The sequence below is a fragment of the Cariama cristata genome, unplaced genomic scaffold (assembly GCF_000690535.1).
Source record: "Cariama cristata isolate BGI_N322 unplaced genomic scaffold, ASM69053v1 scaffold8578, whole genome shotgun sequence".
Taxonomy (NCBI): Eukaryota; Metazoa; Chordata; class Aves; order Cariamiformes; family Cariamidae; genus Cariama; species Cariama cristata.
The window spans coordinates 50,358-73,672 of NW_009631648.1; the positions used below are offsets into that span (position 1 = coordinate 50,358).

A 23,315-nucleotide genomic window follows, 5' to 3' on the forward strand; every position below is an offset into this window, starting at 1 on the left:
TGAGAAGTGCCCAACACATCATGAGGAGGAAGAATCTCAGCCCTCCTCATTATCAGGAGGGCAGGTCCACCTTCATCAGCTCCAGACATCCTGCACATCTATCCTTAAGTCTCTCCCCGAATATTGTTCCTACAGTGAAAGAGGCAGAGAAAAGTATTGGCACTGCATTGGGAACCGGATCGATGCCAAGGCCTTGGCAGCAGATGGGAGGAAATATGACTCTTTGAGCCCCTCTCATGCCCTTGCTCATCTCTATTGTTGCACCTATAAACCTACGGCTTCAGAGCTGAGTGCCTGAAGTCAGCTACGCCTCATGGGCATGGTCTCATGATGTTTTTCCGCCATAAGAAGACTACTCTCAGATCATTCCACCACACTGAACCTGAAAGTCCAAAGAAAAAAATGAAATTAATCAAAAACACTTACTTGTTTTCATCCAGGCCTGTCATGTTCTTCCACAACCCAGGGAATGACTCAAATTGGTATGTATAGATGAAGATAAGTACCAACATTGTGTAAACAACCACTGACATCCAAAAGTACTTTAAAATCCTTCTCCACCATTCATAGTGCACCTGAAAATCACACACTAAAGATGCTGAAACAAGCTGAAGGCAAAGACACTGACAAAAATACTGACAACACTACTGGCAAACAAAGACAAAGAATACTGTTCTTCCTAGCTGGTCTGAAGTAAACAACACTTATGCAACAGCAGCCACAGTTCCTTGAGATACAGTTTTTACTCCTGATGCACATGCACTCAAGTACAGACTTTCATATAAAAATGTCTGCTGGGACACGGCCACAGACGTAAGGGCCAGGGACAGTTTCAGTTGCTCAGTTTCATCACTATTAGGTGATGAAAGTCTAGGAGGAGAGGGACTCCATGCTCATTGGGGTGCGGATGCTGTGTGGACCAGCTGCCATAAAAACTGGTGGCTATGCGGGACGTGCACAGGCCCAGAATTTTCCCACACAGGTTCCAAGGCTCGGGGTGAGGAGGGGAGGGGTCCCACAGGAGAGATGTGTATTGTGTGCATCAGATTTATGCGCACTTTGCCTGTCACTATAATCAAAAGCCAGAGGAGAATTAGTCTTAACTCCTCCAAATTATCTTATTATGTTGTATCTAACTAAAGTACAAACATGCTGTTTATGACTTCTGTTTGGAGCTACTTTATTACCAAGTTAAAGGCATGAATCATTGAATTCAAAGACAAAGTTTAGTTAACACAGTTCTCACTTACCTGATAGAGGGCCACACAGAAGAGAAACAGTACCATATAGATGATTTTGTACATGACAATTCTACCCTCAAAGCTGACAAAGAAGAACATGCCCCCACAGACGTAAATCCAGTACTTGATGAACATAGCCATCACCAGCTTCCCCAGGACTTTCATAATATCCTGTTCATCCTCATCATCCTCTTCCTCCTCCTCTCTCTTCTCCTCCTCCTGTTCTTCTGCCACTTCTCCCTCTCGCAACTCCTCTTCTGCAAATACAGAGTCACATTTGGCCTCTGTCTGTTCTGGGGACTTTTAGTAAGAATTGAAATGGGTGGAAAGTAAAATCTCTGCACACAATACAGGAACTAAAAACACAACATTCCTTCGAGACTATTTCTGATTCCTACATGCCTCCAGAGAAGGGGAAAGAATGAGCTTCGCCCTGTTACTGGAGCCATACGGTGCATAGCTATACTTCCTTACCAGACACTTGTCCTTCACCTTTTCTGAAATGCAGGTAGCTGTAGCAGAAAATTAGAGCCTAAGGGTTGCATAATGGGCAACAGTCAAAACACTTTCCATGGCAATACCTATACTGCCAGGCAAGAAACCTTTTAAACTGGAAACCAAAGAAACCACCAGCACCATCAGAAATCTCTCATCTTGAGTTTAAAGTTTAAACTCTCGTCTTGAATTTTTGTCCTTTAGAGCATGTTGTGGTTATCTCCAAAAACCACAAGCAAGAGAAAACATTAACATAAAATCAAACAAGCTTAGAAAATATAAATGCTACACTAACACTGCTGTTTTTCAAAGAAACTACAACTTACCCAGCTGCTTCTACTGTACCTGAGCCACTCCAGAAAAGACAAGCTGCTTTTGCCCTATGAAGAGGTCAGGATTCCCCAGTTATTAACCTCGTGAGGCTTGTGGAGGACAGGGTAGGTGTCCCCCCAACAGCAAGTACCTAGATAACAGGGCTTGTCAAACTCATGGCACATAGCTATAATGCTTTTCTTCCCATTGAGAAGAATATTGAGACTTCACCATCAAAAGGCTTGCCTATTCCTCTTGTCCCACGCACCATCCCTCTTCTCAGACTCTTTCCTTGCAAATCCTTGCAGTGTTCAGCTCTGACACTGATCAGATGTTTTACTGAGACAAATATTGTAATTAATCAAACAGGAAACAACATCACTGCTTCCAGGGCTGGCTTTCTACCATTTCAGTGAGTTGAACTTGTTCAGATCAGCATCCAGAGAGACAGAAAAGGGCAAGGAAGGTTTGGGGGAACATGTGCGCACTAGCAAAAGAGAGAAAAGGCCACAAAGCTGTTAGATGAGCTGAAACTGTAGCAGTAAACTTTGCTCTCAGGTATGCTTCCGATAGCATGAGACCCTACACTAAAAATATACATGCTTATTTTCCCATTGAAATTAGCAGTTTAACTTCTGGTTTTGTACAAGTGTTTATGTACAAACACAACTTTCAAGGAACTTAGCAACTGACTTTTCCCGTGTCAACTCTTCTTCTCCTGTGGTTAAACTCTTCGGGCAATTAATCTGCTGGTTTGCGTTTGGGACATAGGAGTAAACTGATTATTTGAAAGTTCCATGACATTTCTCAAATGAGTCATTTTAATTACCTTCCAGTAAAGAGAATTCTCATTTTATTTGAATTTCTAAAGTTCAAAGTTGTTCTATTTTTATAACCCAAGAGATAGTTGCACATAGATTTCATAATATCTTTCTTCGCTAATAACAGGTATCTTGCTAATTGCTTTCAGCATCACAGAAATGCAGTAACTGCAACTCCTATCATGACTGAAGGACTAAATTGGATCTGGCTTTACCTTCTTCTTCATTTTCTTCACTTCCAACTTTGACCTCAGATAAAGTAGCTTCTTTTAGGTGAAGTGCTTTCTGTTCAGTGAGGTGTTGCCTAAGCAGTAGCCAGAAAGTAATTGTGAAAAGAATCTGTGAACAAAAATCAAAACAAAAACAGACTAATTGTATATCCTATGTCCTACTAATACAAACATATGTTTTCATAAATTTTTCATGCCTTTGTTTTCTCTGTCCATCAGGAAATGGCAATGATGGTACCAGTGTCAAAATACATCTTTGTGGAGGTTAAGTCATTTAGGAAACACCCTGCATTAAAACCAACTTTATTTCATTTGCACTTTTCCATTGAGTAATAACTTACCACTCTGCATCTTTTCTTAGAGGTATTTACCTATATGGTTCTATTCTACCCTGATCTATTCAGTTTTTAACTACTGCCGTACAAGTTTAAGGATCTTCTCATTATGTATTGATTGGTGTAATTCACATTTGTCCATTTTTGTTCATTTTTCCGTTTTTCAAGGAAGAAGCACACGCAGGTGAGTGCATTTTCATTATTAGGGTTTGGTATATCCTAAATATTTTGATTTAGGAGGTTTGGTACTTCAGATGCTTAAATGCAATTAATTTAAAAATAAAAATTTATTGGTATGTCTTAAAGTTACAGAAGACCCAGTCAACTGAAAATGCCTTGCATTTGGAGCAGTTACAAGGCTTAAGATGGCTCTTAATTCTTTGAAGAGCTTTAAGAGATGATAATTCAGTAACAGTAGGATACCTCAGAAATAAATAAATCTCTTTAATGAAGAGTGCATTTCTGTTTTCTTGCAATACTGAGAGATGGCCAAAGTTCGATGCCTATTCATCACACTTGATTTTATGTTTACATTTTACAAAGTTTCCATTCATTTCAGTGGTGCAGAACAAGACTTATTTCACTACTTAGCTAGAAGAATAAAATCTCAAATAGGAAGCATGTAAGAGCCAAGTATTTTGCACACAATAGAATGACAAGGCCAGCAGTACAAAGTAAAGAACTCTCCTGTTTTTCATCTAGTGCAAGTACTTCATGGGGGAAAGGAGCAGTCCCAGGCTAGTGACAGCTGTTTTCACTGACACTGCAGCTAACACTGAGCTGCGGCAGAAGATTGTCAGCCTCTGTGAATTGTCACAGCTTCTCCAGATACCTCCTGGAGCTCTGGCTTTTGCAACACAAACCTCCGATATTGTAAAACATGGATTTGTTCTGCAGTGATTAGCTCTGTCTCCCTGACGCATTTACTCCTTGTTCTCTTTGGCATTTCCAGAGCCTGAGCTGGCTCCAAGAAAAGTCTTGAAGGGCTGCAGATCAAAGAAATGCTTTTAGTCATCTTTTACAGTATCCATTTTATTTCCTTTTCAGACCAGGAAACGCACACACAGCATGCAGAAAATTATGCAGAATTACAGTACTTTAAATTCTGTTTTCCTCTCTCTGCAGAATACAGTATCCAATCTTTATTTAAATTCAACTGTTATTCAAATGACTAAATTAGGAATAACAGGGAGGGACAGAGTTACTAGCAGCCTTGACAGGGAGTAATGGACAGGGCTCACAAGCAAAGGGCACCTGGGGTAACATGAAAGAAAGGAAACACACAATCAACGAAACAAGGCTTATGTAGGGTCATCTCAAGCAGTTGTATGCAAGTAAGGAAATACCTTCAAGGCACGATTACAGGGAAACCTTCCAGATCCCTTCTAGGAAATCAGCGTGCCAGGTGCCTCCTTGAAGTGCCTGCACAATAAGGCACGCAGCATGAGGAATAAACACAAGCAATTAGAGATCTCTGTGCAGGTCTATGATCTTGCTGGGATCAAGGAGACAGGGTGTGATGGCTTGCATCACTGCAATAGAGAGATAGAGGCTCTTCAGGAAGATGCAGAGGTGGAGGTGTGATTTGCATGAGAGCACTGCTGGAATGCATGGGCTCTGCCTGGGGATGGATGACGAGCCACGTAACCTGGCAAGAATATAGAGACACTGGCTGAGCACGCAGAGACACGGTTAGAAAAGCCAAGGCCTGAAGCTGAGGCTGGCAAGGCATGTCAAGAGCAACAAGAAGGGTTTCTGTAAGTTCATAAGCAGAAAAAGGAAGGCTAGGGAAAACGTTGGCCCACTGCTGAGTGGGGCAAGGGCACTAGTGACACAGGACATGGGAAAGGCTGAGGTACCAAATGCCTTCTTTGCCTCAGTCTTCGCTAGCAAGACTGGCCTTCAGGAATCACAGGTCCCAGAGACTGTGGAAAAGTCTGAAGCAAGGAAGGCACACCCTTGGTGGAAGAGGATCAGGTCAGGGAATACTTATACAAATGGAGCATATCTAAATCCATGGGTCCTGATGGGATGTACCCATGAGTGCTGAGGGAGTTGGCTGAAGTCATTGTAGAGGCTACTCTCAATAATCTTTGATTGATTGTGGTGACTGGGAGAAGTGCTGAAAGACTGGAGGAAAGCAAATGTCACTCCTATCTTCAAGAAGGGCAAGACGGAGGATACAGGCCGATCGACCTCACCTCGATCCCTGGGAAGGTGAGAGTGGTGGGACACTGGAACAGTTTGACCAGAGAAGTTGTGGATGCCCCATCACTGGAAATGTCCAAGGTCAGGCTGGATGGGGTTTTGGGCAACCTGATCTAGTGAAAGATGTCCCTGCCTATGGCAGTGGGGTTAGACTAGATGATCTTTAAAGGTCCCTTCTGACCCAAACTATTGCATGATTCTAAGGCGATGGAGCAGCTAATCCTGGAAAACATTTTCAGGCACATGAAGGACAAGAAAGTCATCAGGAATAGTCAGCGTGGATTCATCAAGGGGAAATCATGCTTGACCAACTTGATAAACTTCTATGATGAAATGACTGGCTTGGTAGATGAGAGGAGAGCAGTGGATATTGTCTACCTAGACTTCAGGAAGGCTTCTGACACTGTCTCCTGTAAGATCCTCATAGACAAGCTGATGAAGTATGGGTTGGATGAGCAGACAGTGAGCTGGTGTGGTGGTGCACTCTTCTGGGCCATCATGCTGAGATTTCAGGATAAGCCTTGCATGCTCCCGTTCTGCTGTTATCTTGGCTGAGGTGTCAGGTACTCTCTGGTCACACCTGGGCCATCTTTGGCCTGAATGCTATACCAGAATGACCCAGTGCAAATTGTGGTGAGAATGGAAAATACTGACCAAAAGTCAATCATCCTGAGATCCTACAAACAGTGACCCAAAGCGAGACCCTTTGAGCTCTCTGGGACCGCAGTGGGCTGTGTGACCCAGTATCTCCCATTGAATTAGGATGCATCTCAGGGTAAATTTTGTGAGACTTGACAGATTGTCCGTTGATGATTTCACAAGGACTCAAAGGCCTGATTTCGTGAGGTTCACTGACTGGCTGGAGAGCAGTTTGGCAGAAAAGGCCTGGGGGTCTTGGTGGACACCAAGCTGAACATGAGTCAGCAATGAGCTCTTGCGGCAAAGAAGCACAGTGGTGTCCTGGGCTGTGTTAGGAGGAGCACGGCCAGCAGGTCAGGGGAGGTGATCCTGCCCCTCTGCTCAGTGCTGGCGAGGCCACAATTTGAGTGCTGTGTCCCATTCTGGTGGCCCAGTGCAAGAGAGACATAGACATACTGGAGAGATTCCAGGTGAATGGTCATGAAGATGAAGAGACTGGAGCATCTCTCCTATGAGGAAAGGCTGAGAGATCTGGGACTGTTTAGCCTCAAGAGGAGAAAGTTCAGCGGGAATCTCATCCAATGTCTAGAAATACCCAAAGGGAGCGTGGAAAGAGGACGGAGCCAGGCTCTTTGCAGTGGTGCCCAGTGATGGGACCAGAGGGAATGGGCACAGCCTGAAACACAGGAGATTCCCTCTGAACATCAGGAAACACTTTTTTACTGTGAGGGTGATTGAGCACCGGCAGAGGTTGCCCAGGGAGGTTGTGGAGTCTCCAGTCTTGGAGATATTCAAAAGCCATCTGGACACAGCCCTGGGCAAGCACCTCTAGATGGCCCTGCTTGAGCAGGGGAGTTGGACCAGACGACCTCCAGAAGTCTCTTTCAGCCTCAACCATTCTGTGATTCTGTGAAATTTATGGAGTGCATTATACTCAGCCTAAAAAAACCCCACTAGACATCTTCTATTAGTTTTATGGGTGTTGCCAAATCATTATATATACAGAACAGTTTCCTTTCTTGACATCAGCTAGTTTTAGATAAGATATTTGATGATACAGCTAATAAGAAACAATGTCAAAGGGGCTAAGGTATTAAGACAGTTAAAACTCCTTAGAGATTTACAAAGTCATTGAGAGAAACTGTAGAACTTCTGTTGCAGAACCCCTTGAGCTTTACCTCTCTTACTAAACTAGCCCTACCTTTACAAAAGAAATAATACAGCACTCACTAATTTTCAAATGCATTAAAGACCCAGAAGTGGTTGTCCAAATGGCACTGCCAACAAGGAAAATCACTTGCAGAATCACCTTAAATGGTAATTAGGAGTCATAAGGGAAGTGATTCACTGAGTGCAACGGGAGCAGTGCCAACTAGATGCACTCTCTGAGATACCCCTCCTGGGTGCTCTAGGAAACAACTTCCTATTTATGCTCATTCCGTCCTCCAGAAGCCAACCTGCCAAACAAAATGCATTTTGTAGTGCTTTCAAGACATCAAAAAAACCCAATAATTCTATCATGCACGGAGGTCAACAAACTCTCTTGTTTCTGACCTGAAATGGATTCCAACTTATGCTGCTTCAGGTGTAAGGATAAAAAACTAAAGCTCAGTCACAGCTATATACCGCTGCTTGTGCAAAATCATAAGGGAGTGAGTAGTATACATGATTGCAATGACACCACAGTTCCAATTGCCATCATACTGAGAGACAGACTTGATATCCCATGGGTATTAACCTAACAAATCAAATCACATCTGGATTTCCATTCAGTTTATAAAACCAAAGAAGTGAGCAATTTCCATCCACTAAGAAATTTCTGCAGAATTATCATGAAAATCTACAAAGATGTCTGAAACATTTTTTTTTGGTATTAGCTTAACAAACAAGAAACAATTTTCTGAACACTATTTTTTAATCCTTTATCCTTTATTGTAGGACTGGACTGAATATATACCAAGTACTGAGGATCCTCTCTTAAAGAAATACCAAGAGATCCACACTTCTTATCACAACGTATTTTGTGCTTTCATAAATAAATCTCAGCTGTTTGCAACACCTACCTTTGATGCCAACTCCCCAGGTTCCTTTCTTTCTAAAAAACCAGATACTTGAGGAAGCTCATCATTCTTGAGCTCAATACTCCATATATACTGCAATGTTAGCAGTAGATTTCCATAGAAAACCATGAATGGTGAACTGATCATGGCGTATTTCCTTCTGTCCCGAATCATCCACAATGTACAAGACCAGATCAGTAACACAAAGGTCAACCAGCTGTGATACGTGATACTCCACGCCTTGGGAAAGGAGGAAAGAGGAAAAAACGTTCACAGATACATTCAGGAACAACACTGATGCATATTGCCAGTTATGCCTCTCTACTCAGCGCACGTTTTCATTGTCACGAGACTCTAACCTGTATTAAATAGCTACTGGGCCAGCTACAATAAACCCCTTGGAGAACGTGCAGAAAGTGGATTCTTAAGAAGTCCACAGCTGACAGTGAACCCTGCTTTGTGCATTAATTGCACCTTGGTAACGTTTATAAGCAGACTCATTGCTTCTCATTACACCAAAGTAAAAGATATGGAAAATACAGACTAACTTTTGGGCACACAAGACCTTCCTGCTAAACTAGCAGCAAAGAATTCAGAGTACGAACAGCAAAACATACTCAATAGCTACTACAATCAATGCCTTCAACAGAGTTACAAAACTATGCTAACTCCATACTGTTCCAGCTTTTGTGGAATCAAGTTAAAATGGAAAGTTACGGTATGCACAAGCTGCACACACCTAACCTGAAGAACATTTAGTCTACACTAACCATGTTAGACTACTGGAAATACTCACAACTACAGAATGTTTTCTACAGCTTGCAGAAATCAGTTACTGAAAACTGCTCTATTAAACACTTAGGGAAAAGGATCAGGGTTTTAAGTGGTTTTTATTAACACTGTGTTATCTATTTACGACTAAATTTAGCTATATATATGCTGGTATAACAGTGGAATAATTGTCAATAAAATATTTTAGATTCCTTTTCAATTTAAATAGAAAAGTATGAAACATCAAGAACATTTCAATCAGTTTAGCTCAGCCCCCCTTAGAAATGATGTCTTTTAAGGCTACGTGAAAAACACCAATATGCTATTTCTATGTTCGCATATAAGAAAATAATCTACACTGAGCTGTCTTTGGCTATGGTATAAGTAGAACTTGCATCAGATCACACAATAAATAAATTAATAAATGAATCTGAGTCATATAAAATAGGTGTATATCACCAAGAAAAAAGCTAGTAGTGTCTCAATATTAAACTACAAGGAAGCTCTTCAAATATATCTTCTCCTTTGATATTGAGAGACATGACCCTAGAAATTAATTAAAAAGGAAATGCAGATAATATGAAGCATGTGAGTTTAAAAAAAAAGGAAAAAGAGGCATTGTGTCAATATGAAAACAACTACTTGCTAATGTCTCAGGTTGCAGCAAGCCAGATCCAGATTCTGCACAAGGAGTCTGCCTTATTTAGGTGAGAAACTTTTCCTGTTAGAGGACTGCAAATAAAGTTTGAAACTTTATGCAAACAAGAAGCAGCCAAGCTAATTTGTTTTACCATTTTTAATGCAAAACTGGGCCAAGAAGCTTTATGGTTAATTTCATCACAGTTGAAATCTTTCCAAAACAGTAAAACCAAAGCTTGCACTGGGAATATAGAGAGAGATCTAATCATTATGCTGAAAACTTGCTATAGTGCAGCTCAAGGTATTTGCACTGAGTGGCCTTAAAAGCAAGCAACAACATGAGAAAGAGAAATAAGAGTGGTAAGCAAAACAATAGCAAAATCTTGCTTGGCACAAAGTTGTATTCTCCCTGAGGCCTTTCTGTGTCAATATAGGAAATCAGGCTTTACAGATCTTTTCTTCTCAGAGAGTAACTGGATGCATGCTTCAACCTGAAATAGGAACTGTATTTTTAAAATTTACTATATCACTCTGAAATGTTTTAATTTTGTGCGCAAATTTCTGAGTGAAGCAAAAGTATGACAAGCCAGCTTATGCAGAAGCTTGGGAATCAATAAACTGAGCCCCAGTGTTTTTTTGACATTCGACAGAGAACAAAACCCATGGCTCCCAGTCCTGGAAATGTGATGCTTTACCCAGAACTCCACGTGTTGCCCTATTTATAGGTCTGTAACAGACCTGCGAATTATGCATCAATAACCTAAAATGGACCCAAAATGATGCAGACACCATATTGATATTTTTTAACCTTGATGCAAACACTTACTGAAAACCAACCGATGAGATTACTCTCAGGAAAACATTGAGAAGACACATTTATTTGTAAAATTAACAGCATTATTTTTTTTGTTGCCAGTACTCACCATCATAGCTATCAGAGCACAAATGTAACTTTGTTTCATGATAAACTGGAACACAGAGACAAGGGCATGTAATTTAACATTTTCTTTTTCCTCCTGAGTAATTTCCTCTTCTTCTCCCTCCTCCTCCTCTTCCTTTTCTAAGTAGAAAAAGAAAGTCTTATTGCAATTCATGTTGGTCTAAAAGTAGTATATGCACTCTCTCCTGGAATGATTTCACTTGTAATCATTCTGATGGTTACTTCTACGGCAATCAGCAAGTTCAAGGTGGGAGCCAGAGAAAGATTACATCTGAGCACAGTAAAGCAACGCAAAACCCGCAATCCCTGTGTTGGTAGGCGAAGTATTTGGGGTGATATGTGCCTACAGTCCAGTTTACAAAACTGCCGTATGGTCAGCCACCATTGTAAGGTGACAGCAATTACCTAACTTCAACAGCCCAAAGAGCTTACGAAAACGAAAATAAATGCTACAGGCAGTGACCGGAGATACAGAGTAAGAAAAAATACAGAACTAAAGGTAATTCCCAGGCAATTCACTACCTGACATGTCATCCGAAGGCTCCCATTTGTACTGTGGTGTTGAGTACATGTCTGCTTTGGCCGGACCATTTTCTAATGGTAGTGTGGGGTGGATGGTGTGATAGTCAGCGGGGCTCCCGTTCACTGTCACCAGCAACACCTGCCAGGACATCAAAGAGAGGCACTGCATTTAGGGTGGTTCTTCGGAGAATGGGACTCCTACTTCTGTGCTTCGCTACTGTTGGATTGCCAGTGTTAAAGGAGCTTAACAAGTAACTGCGGCTATTTCCTTCCAAAGGAACTGGTATGTTATAGTCACGTTGCATGCAAAAGTAGCGCGTAACAGCTTCCAGAATTAATTGTTAGTTCTTTATGCAGTATTAATAGAATTATAAATTTGTTTCAGTTAAGTTCTTTAGCAAACAGTAAAATGCTGCTGCAACTTTGAACTTTCGTAAGTATTTCCTTTAAAAGTTTTCAAGTTTTTTTTCAAATTCCCAGAATGTCACATTGCATTAGGTAACACTTCAATTTACACACAAGCAGTCTGAAAAGGAATGGAAGTGTGGATACACAAGCAAAAGCAACTAAGTTACGACAGTTGGCTGAGCCATGGTAAATGACTGTTCGCATGCTCTTGGCCATGAAATTAAATGGAAAAACAGTGTAAAGGTGGACTTAAGTTAACACATCCACAGCTGGGGAAGGCTAAGGTTGACCACACAGCACAGTGCACAAACAGTAACTCAGTGAGCCTATCTTCAGGCATCCTGCCTTTCCCAGGTTAAATTGGCTTTTTACAGCAAAGCTAGGAAAGTATCATTATTATCTCCTGTGTTTAAATTAAAGCTGTAACCAAAAATTCGTCCTCCTTGTTAGGCAAACTAATATGTCGAGATTTTCAGACTTTAGTTCACATCTAGTTATTTACAGTAGTTATGAAAATAATGGTTATAAATTATTTTCAATTTTAAATTACCACCAGTGAGATCTACATTTGCTGCTGTTAATAAAACCAGTTGTGGTAATTATTGTTACCTATGCCACACTTATGCCACTTGGTAGTACTAACTCAACATTCTTTCATTTTATTTTTGTGGCTTAAATTTCAGCCCTTGTGCTTGTTTGGATTAGGGCTCCAGCAACCACAATCATAAATATCTCTTGTACTGGCTGAAATTTGCATGCAATGGGTTACTGATGGTAGTACATGCTGAAGACTGACTTGTGCTTAGGCTGTGAGATAGGAGTACATTTTGCCTGTCAAAAGTATGCAGAGGCATGTGTGGACTGTTTCAGAACAGTATCTAGGTTATGTTCAGTTATATTCAGCAGCTACACCAAGCACAGGATCTGGAGCACATTTAGATTTGGTTATAGCTGCTGCCAAAGTTCATCTGCATCTCCATTTTTCTGTGTATGCTGAACAGAGGGGACGCTTCTGCTTTCAGAGTCTGCTAGAGTCTATAGCTGTCAAGATAAATGGATCATTTGCTGTCTGTTCAAAGAAAGACTTGGATTTTCTGTAATCTGTAAATTGAACTCATACGTGTTGTCAGTCATTTCAACATGAATGAAAAAAAATACAGCAAAGAAGCTAAAACAAGTTTAGAGATGGCTTGCATTAGAAAGCATATTTTGATATCTTATTTAAACCCAACGAAATAGCAAAGATTGTTTTGCCAGTTGGTGCTACTACAAGCAGTGTAATTTCAAATGATCAATTTTAGGGCTCATCAGTGGTTCCTCAGTGCAATTATGAAGGAAACAAAAGACAATTATATTTAGGATAATCAAGGTTATAGGGTAAATGACAGCCTAACTAAAATAAAGAAGTTTTAAGAATGTCATCTAAGGTTTTATCTGTTTATATCAGCGTAATCTGTATTGACACACATGAAGAAGAATTACAAAATTACAAAGACTAGTAGTATACTAACATCCGATGGCTTGTATTCATCTTGGGTCACTGACAGAAGCTGCAAAAAGCAATGCAAGGACAAATTATTAAAGAAGCATGGCTCAAGCATTAGTAAGTCTAACTTTTTGAATACATGCATGCATATTTGCTGACTTTTGCAGACTTGCACCAAGAAATTCGGAAAGAATTCTTAAAAAGCCAGCAGAATTGTAGACTATGCTCCATAAAATGATACTTAGTGTGCCATAGCATTGACATAACTTTACTGTACATTCCTGTGAATTCTAAACCAAAACTGAGAATGTTGCATTGAAATTTTAGATACTAGCTCAAAGAATTAATCAGTATAGCATTTATACTGATTAACTGCTTTCTAATGTCTTTCTAATGATCCAACGATTAAAACCTAAGTTTTTAAATGATCATTAGAATTACTGTAATCATAAAAATACTTCCAATTAAATGTTCATATCAATATAAAATGTGATACTTCATTCATTTGCCAGCTCATTTACCATTACTGTTTTTATAGCGGAGTTCTGGGGCTTGAGTATATGTGGCTCAAGAGTGTTTGTATATCCCAAATTTGACTGCAATTCGTCAAAGGAAATTTTGCACTGCAGCTGGTGAGGACAGGTGGTAGAAAGCTGGACCTTTCCAGGACTTTTTACACCAACTACCTTAACTTCCCTGCCATAAATATCCAACAAGGATACCAGTATGCTTGGAGGAAGATAAGCTGGCAGTCTGCCCTTACCAATGACAGTGCTAGTTAGTAGTTACAAGGCAGATCAGATCTTTACATCAGGATTTAGCTCCCTCACAGACTTTCTAGCTGTTTTGCACAAAGATAACAGCCTGACGCCAAAAGCCTAGCCCTAAACTTCTTAAATGTGGAATCTGAAAACACAGAGCAGGCTCTTCCTTTACTTCGTTACACTGGCTCTTGTTTTTGTTTTATTAATTTTTACAAAATATATTCCTACTCTGCCACACAGCCTTGATATTGCATCTGATTTTATATAATCACACATGAAGATCTTCTGACTTGCAACCTATATAATGCTGCTTCCCTTAACTTCAAAGTAACTGTGATAAAATTAATTGACTGAAATACAATTAATACAGAGACCCTTCCCCCTCCAGCCTTACTTTTCTCTCATCAGTTGTATAGTGGCTTGCGTACCACAGACTGCGTCTTCTCTCTGCTGTCATTGGAATTGGGCTGCAGGCTATTTCTTTGTCATCTTCCCTGCTAACAGATTTCTCTTCGTCAGGCATCTGCTGAACAATACAAATCACAATACTAGTTATAGCTCTCTAAATAACAATCTTACGAGAGGAATTTAAACGTTCCCCTAATTGACGCTCCCTCTCCAAAGTACATCTTTGAAACATCTTTTAGTGTCTAATGCACTCGATCTACGATAGATGCCTGTTACTGAGATGACAGTTTCAGAAATGATGACAGAGCTTTTCTGTAACTGCCAGTCCGTCAATACCAAGATGTTTCCTGACAGTTACAGGACACTAGAATTACACAGACCTCCACATACTACCTTACCTTACTATATAGTCATACTGTAAGCTAGTATACAGATGTTTAATTTTCAAGGCACTATATTGAAAGAAAATTCACTCTTCTCATCTGTCTATATAAATGAAAAGCCAATTCTGTTTCACTAAACAGCTGAAGAACTGAAAAGATCAAAGCCTTTTGAGCATACATATCTACCATTAAAGGCTAACCTAACTCACCAATCCATGCCTCAACACGTAGTTGGTGCTGGTCATCCATCTAGGTTCATCTAGTCTTCCTTCTGAGTCAAGCCATAAAAATACCTATGTGTGCTCATGCTCACATGTAGGACAAGATGACTGAAAAGTCAATATGGATTTACCAAGGGTAACCTGATGTTTTTTTATGCTGAAACAACTGGCTGAGTGGATAAAGGGAGAGCTGTGGATGTCAGTCACAGTGACTTTAGCATCTTTGACACACTGTCCTACAACATCTTTGGGGACAAGCTGCTAAGATATGGACCTGACAGATGGACCACAAGATGGGTGGAGAACTAGCCAAACTGTCTTGCTCAAAGTAGGACAATGGCTCAAAATCAAAATGGTAGCTGGACATGACCAGAGTTCCTCAGGGACTGGCACTAGGTTTAGCACCATTCAATATCTTCAGAACTATCTGGATGGAACTGCACCCACATAAAGTTTGTCAATGACACTGAACTGGGAGGTGAGGTAGATGGGTCAGAAGGAAGAGCAACCGTACAGAGATAGGCTAGAGATGGGGTGACAAAAAATGCACAAGGTTTAAGAAAGATAAAGTCCTGCATCTGGAATAAACCCACATAACAGTAAAGGCTGTGGACAGACTGTGGGAAGCAGCTCTTTGGAACAGGCCCAGGGGGTCCTGGTGCACAGCAAGCTGAACATCAGCCAGCAATTAACTCTGGCTGCAATGAACGCCAACATGTCCTGGACTGCATCAGCAAGAGTCCTGCCAGCAGGTCAAGGGACGTGATTATTCCACTGTACTGCATCAGGCCATACCTGCAATTCAGTTCTGGCATCCCCCAATTCAAGAGAGACACAGAAAATCTGGAGAGGGTCCAGCAGAAAATTGCCAAGATGACTAGAGGGTTGGAGAAGCTGAAGGATGCAGGAATTAGGTTTTTTTCGGCCTTCCAATACCTAAATTGTAGTTTTAGAGAAGACAGAGGTACTCATCACCAGCATTGGCTGCCTTTGCTGGAAACATCCAAGACTTGGTCCTGGACAACCTAATCTGAGTTCCTGATCTCACAAGAAGTTGCATCAGATGATCTCCAGAGGTCCCTTCCAACCTGGACTGTTCTGTGACTGTCTATGATCTGCATGCTCTAGTTCTTCATCTGTGACAGAACTATGACCACTAAATTGAAGAGGATTGCTAATGCACCCGTCTTAACTCGGTCTTAATTCCATGACCCAGCAGGGGTATGGGGCCTCTCAAACAGACATAATACGGATCTTATTATAGCACAGTGACAAGTGGGAGACCCGGGTGCATGTACCTAAATCATGCTAGGTTACAGCTCCTCTTTGGGCTCCTCCAGACCTCCTCCTGTACCGTGCCTTTCTCCTGCAATCTTGAACCTCCCATCTGAGCTGTCCCAAAGCAGCAAAACCTTGCTGTGCATATCACTGAGAGGAGGAAGCTTAACCCTGTGGTGCTAAAGGGAGGAAGGGGTACTCTGGGGCCAGCAGGCTGCAAGTGAAATCTGTGAGCATCTCCTGCAGTGTGGCTCAGCAGGACTCACTGGCCCCGGGATACCATCAGGGAGAAGCTGCCACTACTGAAGTTACTCTGCTCTCTGCCCAATTTCTCATTTTGCACCTTAGACCTTGACCCTACTTTTTATTTTCATTACTATTTACCCTCTCTATTTCCTTAGTTTTCTGGTTTCTCCTCACCTCCCAAGACTTCATGTGGTTTTTTCAGATTTTTGGCTCTGATGGAAATAATAAGTATTCAAAATTTCAGAGGAAGGTATGCAAGAACATAAAGTGAATATTGTAGAATAATAGTATCAGTGGCTATTCAACTCTGCAATCCATTAATGCCTGGATGTTTATCTCAAAACTAGTAGGAATGGTGAGGATTGAAAGGTAGACTCACCTATGCTTCGAAGTACTTCTTTTGTACGTGAAAAAGTGCTGTAGTACTAAATACACACACGATTCTAGTAAGAAACGTAAAGTGCTTGAATCGGGTTCCACATTGCTGTTGAACTTACCAAAGCCCAACAAACTTTGAATTATCAAATTCAAAGAATTACCAAAATTCTACTTCCTCTCATCACAAGCTCCACTGGTATTAGCTGTTTAGAGTATCGAGCCAAATCCTCGTTCTTACAACTGAAAGGTCTTGCTTCATAAAGCCACCCCTACTCAGCAAAGTACACAAGTGCTTGTAGAATCTGGAACCTGGGGCAAGGTCTTACTGACTTCAGTAGGACTTAAGTGGAGGTTCAGGAACTTTGCTGAGCTGCAGCCAAAATAGAGATTACACACCAGCTTTAGTAGCATTATTCTGAACTTACTGTGTTATTAATTACAAAACAACTGGTCAAGTCAACTAATTGTCATATTTTATTTCAATCTTAATGGTCTGTTTGTAAGGACTTAATTTTTTTCTCTTGCCTATTTTGTCCTTTCTACTTAGCAGACACTTGTATTTCTTCTTCAAATGAAGTCTTACTAAGTTGACGTTTGGTTTGCAACAGAAATAACCATCTGCCCCAGTACTTGCTGTTTTACTTAAACTCTGTCTACTGCCAACAAAGAGATATCTCATGGTGTAAAAGCTAGTTTTTGTCTGAACTTGAAATGTTTCAAAGGCAGGGTCCCAAATTAGGCTTGTAATGGGAACGAGCTGGTGGTAAGTGTTCTCATTGCTTATGCAAAATCAGCTGATGCAATAGAATAAGAATAAATCAGGATGCTGGATTTTTTAAATCTTGACTTAGATAAACAATGGTTATTAATTTTGTTTTACTTCTCAGAGGCAATGGTAGCACATTTCACATACGATTGTGTATTTATATTTGATTGTAAAAGGGCATTCCTAGCCAAACTGTAACATGAAATAAACTGATTCTGTGCTTAAAATACTTGTTGCTGCCATTTGAAACTTTAATATAAATGTGGACCATAAAGACCTGTTTATCAACAGCATTTAGTTTGGCACCAGGGTGACCAGAACGATACCAAAAGACCTGAGATGTAGACAGTGATTTTAGTAACATTTTTAGCTGAAGAGACTATAGGGAAGGGTGGGAAATGTTTTTTCTTTCTCAGAAGAGGAAGAAAAGTCAGAAAACACAGTACTAGTCATATGATTACAACTTGTGAGAACCCTTTGACTTGTCTTAATTCTTCCTGTTCTTCCACTGCCTGGGTAACTCTCAAATACCTCTTAATTCAAACAATTCTAAAAACTCTAGAAGAGGACTCTACATTAAATTGCTGTAACTCTCTTGACTTCCGTACTATTTCTTACCACCTACTGGACAGAATGAATGGGCCCTATTCATATATTCAGTATTGGTAGTTACAACTATGAGCTGAAACCTCCAGAGGCAGATTGTCTCCCCTTATTTGCAGAGGCAGAATTTCACAAGACACAATGTTAGAACAAGTCAGGATCCAAAACAGCTGGCACAAGAAAAGCAAAACTTCCACTGACCACCAAGGGCGTTTTTCATGACTCAGATCCATACAAAATCTCACACAGAGACCGTACACCAAAATCTCATACATGTCATACTTTGACAGACTGTGGTGCATGCACAAAAAACTTCACCTTGAAACTCAAGAATTGAAGTGGGCATTGTTCTTGTAAAACTGTTCATCAGCTGCACCATCCAGAGACAGTCTCAAGAGCATCTGTCTCAGAGACAACTCCTGCTGCAACCCAGCAAACAGGAGGACCCCAAGATGCAATTCACATAAGAAAGAAAAAACACCAGGTCTACATCTCTTGCTCTGTTTTCAGAATCTGCTACGTCAGTATTACATTTACCTTATGTACATCTTTTTAGACTAAATAAATATTTCCTTATGCATAATCTATCATACCTATTTTGTTCAGAACAGGTTTTGTTCAAGAGATTCTTTTGAATAAAATTTCTAAGATGAGATACTGTACATCACAGCAGTATGCAGAGAACAACTGCTTCACACTAAACAGCACACAGCATATTGTCTTTGCCATCCAACCAAATACAGGTAGGTTAGTGGTGAGATCCCAAATACAGTGTAACTTTGAAATCACTGGGGATTACAAAGGTAGGTTATATACTTAGTTCCATAATAAATCAAATGCACCACAAATTCACAAGTCAAAAACTATTTCAGTGAAACCGAGAATACAATTATTTCTGGATTTAAGTAATTGAGAATGGAGCCTACCAGGAGAAAGCTAGTAAGAGAAAGATTAGTTCCTGATCTACAGCATCACTAAAGAAAACACAAAATGTATGTAGACAAAAAAAAGCCATAAGGAGAAAGCATGTAAAATATGGTAAATTTCGCAAATCTCAACATTTTTTTCTAATGACAAATACTCGCATCACTACATCATGTGCATCAAAAATAAGCATTAATGTATAGCTATCGTTTTCTTTACAATGTTGTCTTTTTTAAGTGCCATTTATCTTCAGTGGGAAGCATAATTCCTCTGGTATCTGAAGTTCCCATGGGAGTGCCAAAACTTTGCATTGCCTCTCATGTAGGCATGGGTTTGAGAGACATCAACTTTGCTTACATTGATCTCTTTTAATACTTACTTGCTTTAGCTCAATTGCTTAGAAAGCATCTCTAATTTGACTTGTTTCCAGTTCTCAGAGACTGATTTTAGTGTCTTATGGGAATATCCATCTCAGACAACATAAGTAGTCTAAAAGAAAGAAGTGCAGGCAAGTGCGCTATTGTTCCTCTCTAGTCCCTGGAGCAACTTGCAGGATTCACTCTATCCTGAGACAAGACAGGCCTGTTCCTCTCCACTGGAAAATCACAGTAACTAACTTAGACCCAGCACAAAACTTTTAGATGGTGAAAATTGGATGAAAACAACCTGGGTACTGGAAACGAATTCCCAGAGATGCTGAGATCAGACAGCTCCCACTAACTGCATTTCACATGTAGTTACTCCTCAGTGAGTAGTTCTCATGATTTTACGATGCAGTTTGTGAGATGTGAAGTTTTAGTTACAGCCCCAATGCTAAAATCATATTATTATCTGGAAATCTCAGTTTTCACTTAAGGAAAGAAAAAACCCCATGTTTCCAGCTGCTGTGGCTGCAGAAAAAAAAAAAAAAAAAAAGGAAAAACCATGTTTCCAGCTGCTGTGGCTGCAGAAAAAAAAAAAAAAAAATAGGAAAAAAACCCTAAAAGAACCCAATGCCAGAGGGCACTGGACCAGTCTTAAGATTTCTGGAAACTTAAGGCATGATTTTTTAGTAACTCAAGCTGACAGTTCTGGCATCATTCATCTTTTATTTTGAAGCCCCATATATGTAAACCCCAAATATCAGACATCTCAATTCAGAGGTGATGTATTTTGTCTGCCTTTTAAAATGTTAAACCATTACATTATCCATTATACGAAGAAACACCCTTAAAATAAGAAAACCTTCAACATTTTTACTTGCTACTATGAACTTCATTAACTGACAGCTCAGTCACAAGTATTTTCATTGTGGTTTACAGCACTGCTAAATCTGAACTCCAAAACTCATGCCAAGCCTCAGAGGATCAGGAGATTAAAATAAATAATGTTTAGGATCATCCTTTCAATAATTCCAGTTTCTAAGCTTTTAAGATACCTTTGGGTTCTTACATTCCCTTTTTCCTCTGAAACCAGAAGAAGTAAAAATTTACTTTTTGTCTCCTTTTTCTCTTGCTCTTAAATTAAAGCTAGGATTTTTCACTCAGGCACACAGATTCAGAAGGAAAGGTTTTACAAAAATCTTCCTCCATCTGTGATAAAACTGCAAATCTCTGTCTTGTCTTACAGTATCCTGTGCCAGCCTGTATCCTACCTCAGTTCTGCTAGATGAGCCTTGGGTGTTTGCCTTCCATTCGATAGCACCTACACTACTTCATATCAATACTGGCTTTCCAAAGCAAAGTAAGCATTAATGTTCTGCCATTGCATTCCTTATATAAAGAGTCCCACTGATTGTAAGAATAGTATCAATGTAACCCCTGCAAGAGCAGACTCCTGAAGACACTTATCAAAAGACTGAATTCAAGGTACCAGCTTGCACCTGCTGTCTATTCCCCTTAACTTTCCTGAATGTTTGCACCTGTGTTAGCAAGTATCTGCATTGGCCAATCTCACAGTCATTAGTCATTAGTGCTAAAAAAGAGAAGGAAGTTACCCTTACAACGGGCTCCTGCAGCCAGAGACGGATAAGAGTTGCGAGGGTGTAGTACATCACCAGGAGTAAGATTGGATTAGCATGGTGATACCAATGTAACTCCTGATTTTTGATGATCATCCAAGTGCTTGAGCAGTTTGTCTGAGTAAGAGAAGTGACACCGAACAACCTGTGGATATAACAAAAAAAAAGACTAACCAAGTTAGAGAGTAAACACCAAATCTTACAATGTTTAAAAAATATTTTTTTGGCAATTTCTGCTTACCTCTAATACCACTTGCTCTGTTAAAAATGGCATTTGCCATCTTGTCCAAAATGCAGTGAATATTTTCATTCCACACATTTAGTGAAAAGGAATGGTTTTTGCACTTGGTTTTCAACATAAAAAATGGGAGTATAATATTATTACATCTACCATGTTCAATGTGAAAACTTTAAATGACCTGCTCCCTGTAGGTCCAGAGATACAGAAAAAGGGGAGAGAAAATCTGGCTGCAAGCCTATTTGGCAAATCACAGCAACATGACATTTCGGAGTGATTTAGTAAACTGACATATACCACCATTCCACTCACTCTGCCAGGACGGAGCTGTAAAGTACATCTTCTCAGCACACTGAACAACTCACTGATATTTTTTTTTTAAAAAGCTAATACTAATAATAAATTGCTATCTAATTACGCAAATACTTATAAACGTACAGAGCTCCACTGAATTCACAGCTGTTGTGAACAGAAAAGGAAAACATTCAGAAAGGCAATTGTTCTGGATGATCAAATCATTGAGAAAAAAAGAAAAAAAATCAATTCCATAATTAGTATTAATGTAGTTGCAGTACTAATATCAATAACATCAGATAATTGATTATTTTGGGAAAAACTGGGATCTCCCAATATTTCTATCAAGTAAGAAACTTATGTTGGAAAAAAAACCTAAGAGTAAAAAAAAAATCCACATAATTTTAAATTTAAGACAAGAAGTTAGATGCTTTGTAGATGTGTTAGATGCTGAAACAGAACTAGCAGGAAATCATAATTTATCTAGTTCTTTCACTGTAATATATTTTGCAGAGTTCCAAAGCTAAGGGCATAGAGTTACCAGTAGCATATGTCAGTACGCCCTATAAACAGTTTTGTTCTATTGACAAAGCTGCTTCTTCCACGATGTGTATGAGAGTTTGCGATTTTTAAAAAAAAATAGATTTGATTCTAAGAGATGTTTAAGAAGAACTATTTCTTGATAGAACAAAAAATCCCAAACTATTGTTACTTTGAAAGAGCAAAACAAATACATTTAAAAAAATAAAAGAAGTTTTTCTGCTGGGGGATTTGATTGTAAACGTCTAAAAGATTACTTCTTCCTTTACATAGTGAGATTCAACATGAAAGGGTGAATGAATACAAAGAATAAGTATGATATTCAGCAGAGATGTGCTGCCTGAAATCTGCCCTTTCGATGCTGTAAAGTGAAAAGAATATAAAAAAGGAGAAGTTGTACCTGTTCGTTCACTGGGGGTTTGTGGCATGGGTATAATACCATTAACTGCCAGAACTAGAGTTCTATAGCATTTTATTAAACAATTTATCAGCACTCACTTCTCATTCTGATTGCCAACACAAGCCAAAGGCTATAAACTTTAAGACTTCTCAGACCTTTTGGGTGGATCCAAGGTTGGAAAAGAAAAAAAATCGCCAAGATGCTGCATACAAAATAAACTGTTGTAACTTAAAAGAAGCTGACAGAGCTGTGTTTGGATTTGACCCAGATTCAAACTTCCGCAGCATCCGAGCACGTTCAGGGCTGGTGTTACGGCTTGGCTCCAGCTGACTGAAATTCACACTGGATTGTATTCTGTCCATATTTCTATCAGCATTGGGGAACATCTTGTTTTGTCTGCTTTCCTCTCTGCCAACTGACCTGTGATTTTTGCCAGTCAATGATCAGGGTTGTCGAGTTCCTATTAGTTTCATCTTCTCACTCTGTTTCACAACACATCTCTGTGTCTTTGGTTCCTTTTAAGCTTTCCTGTGTAAGCACAGTATAAATCACCCTATTTCTGTTTCATAAACATCTCGGAATCAGAGTGAAATCCAATTCTTACTGAAGCAAGAAGTCTTTCCATTGACAGTGAGCAATTAGTATTTCCTACAGAAATGAGGGAAGTTCCTGAAGGTCCTTGGACCCTTCTGCCAAGCAGATATAATCTCCGTATCATATATTCCATTCCATTCCTACAGTAAGCTTTGTAATATACTATAACAAT

The 23,315-nt window shown here is 39.8% G+C and overlaps 1 protein-coding gene across 1 annotated transcript in view; it reads right to left on the reverse strand.

The window, feature by feature from the left end:
* The window catches only part of LOC104166196 (piezo-type mechanosensitive ion channel component 2-like), a gene marked incomplete at its 3' end in the record, with an annotated part of 73,088 nt that extends 50,177 nt beyond the window's left edge, over positions 1 to 22,911 (reverse strand). Inside the window, exons 1-10 of the mRNA XM_009706044.1 lie at positions 22,793 to 22,911; positions 21,060 to 21,246; positions 14,266 to 14,397; positions 13,133 to 13,171; positions 11,214 to 11,352; positions 10,675 to 10,811; positions 8,345 to 8,581; positions 3,085 to 3,208; positions 1,251 to 1,498; positions 427 to 575 (exon numbers count right to left, since the gene is read on the reverse strand). Coding sequence (XP_009704346.1) covers positions 427 to 575; positions 1,251 to 1,498; positions 3,085 to 3,208; positions 8,345 to 8,581; positions 10,675 to 10,811; positions 11,214 to 11,352; positions 13,133 to 13,171; positions 14,266 to 14,397; positions 21,060 to 21,246; positions 22,793 to 22,911 — 1,511 coding nt within the window. The remainder of the gene's footprint in view (positions 1 to 426; positions 576 to 1,250; positions 1,499 to 3,084; positions 3,209 to 8,344; positions 8,582 to 10,674; positions 10,812 to 11,213; positions 11,353 to 13,132; positions 13,172 to 14,265; positions 14,398 to 21,059; positions 21,247 to 22,792) is intronic.
* Positions 22,912 to 23,315: the final 404 nt, after the last annotated feature.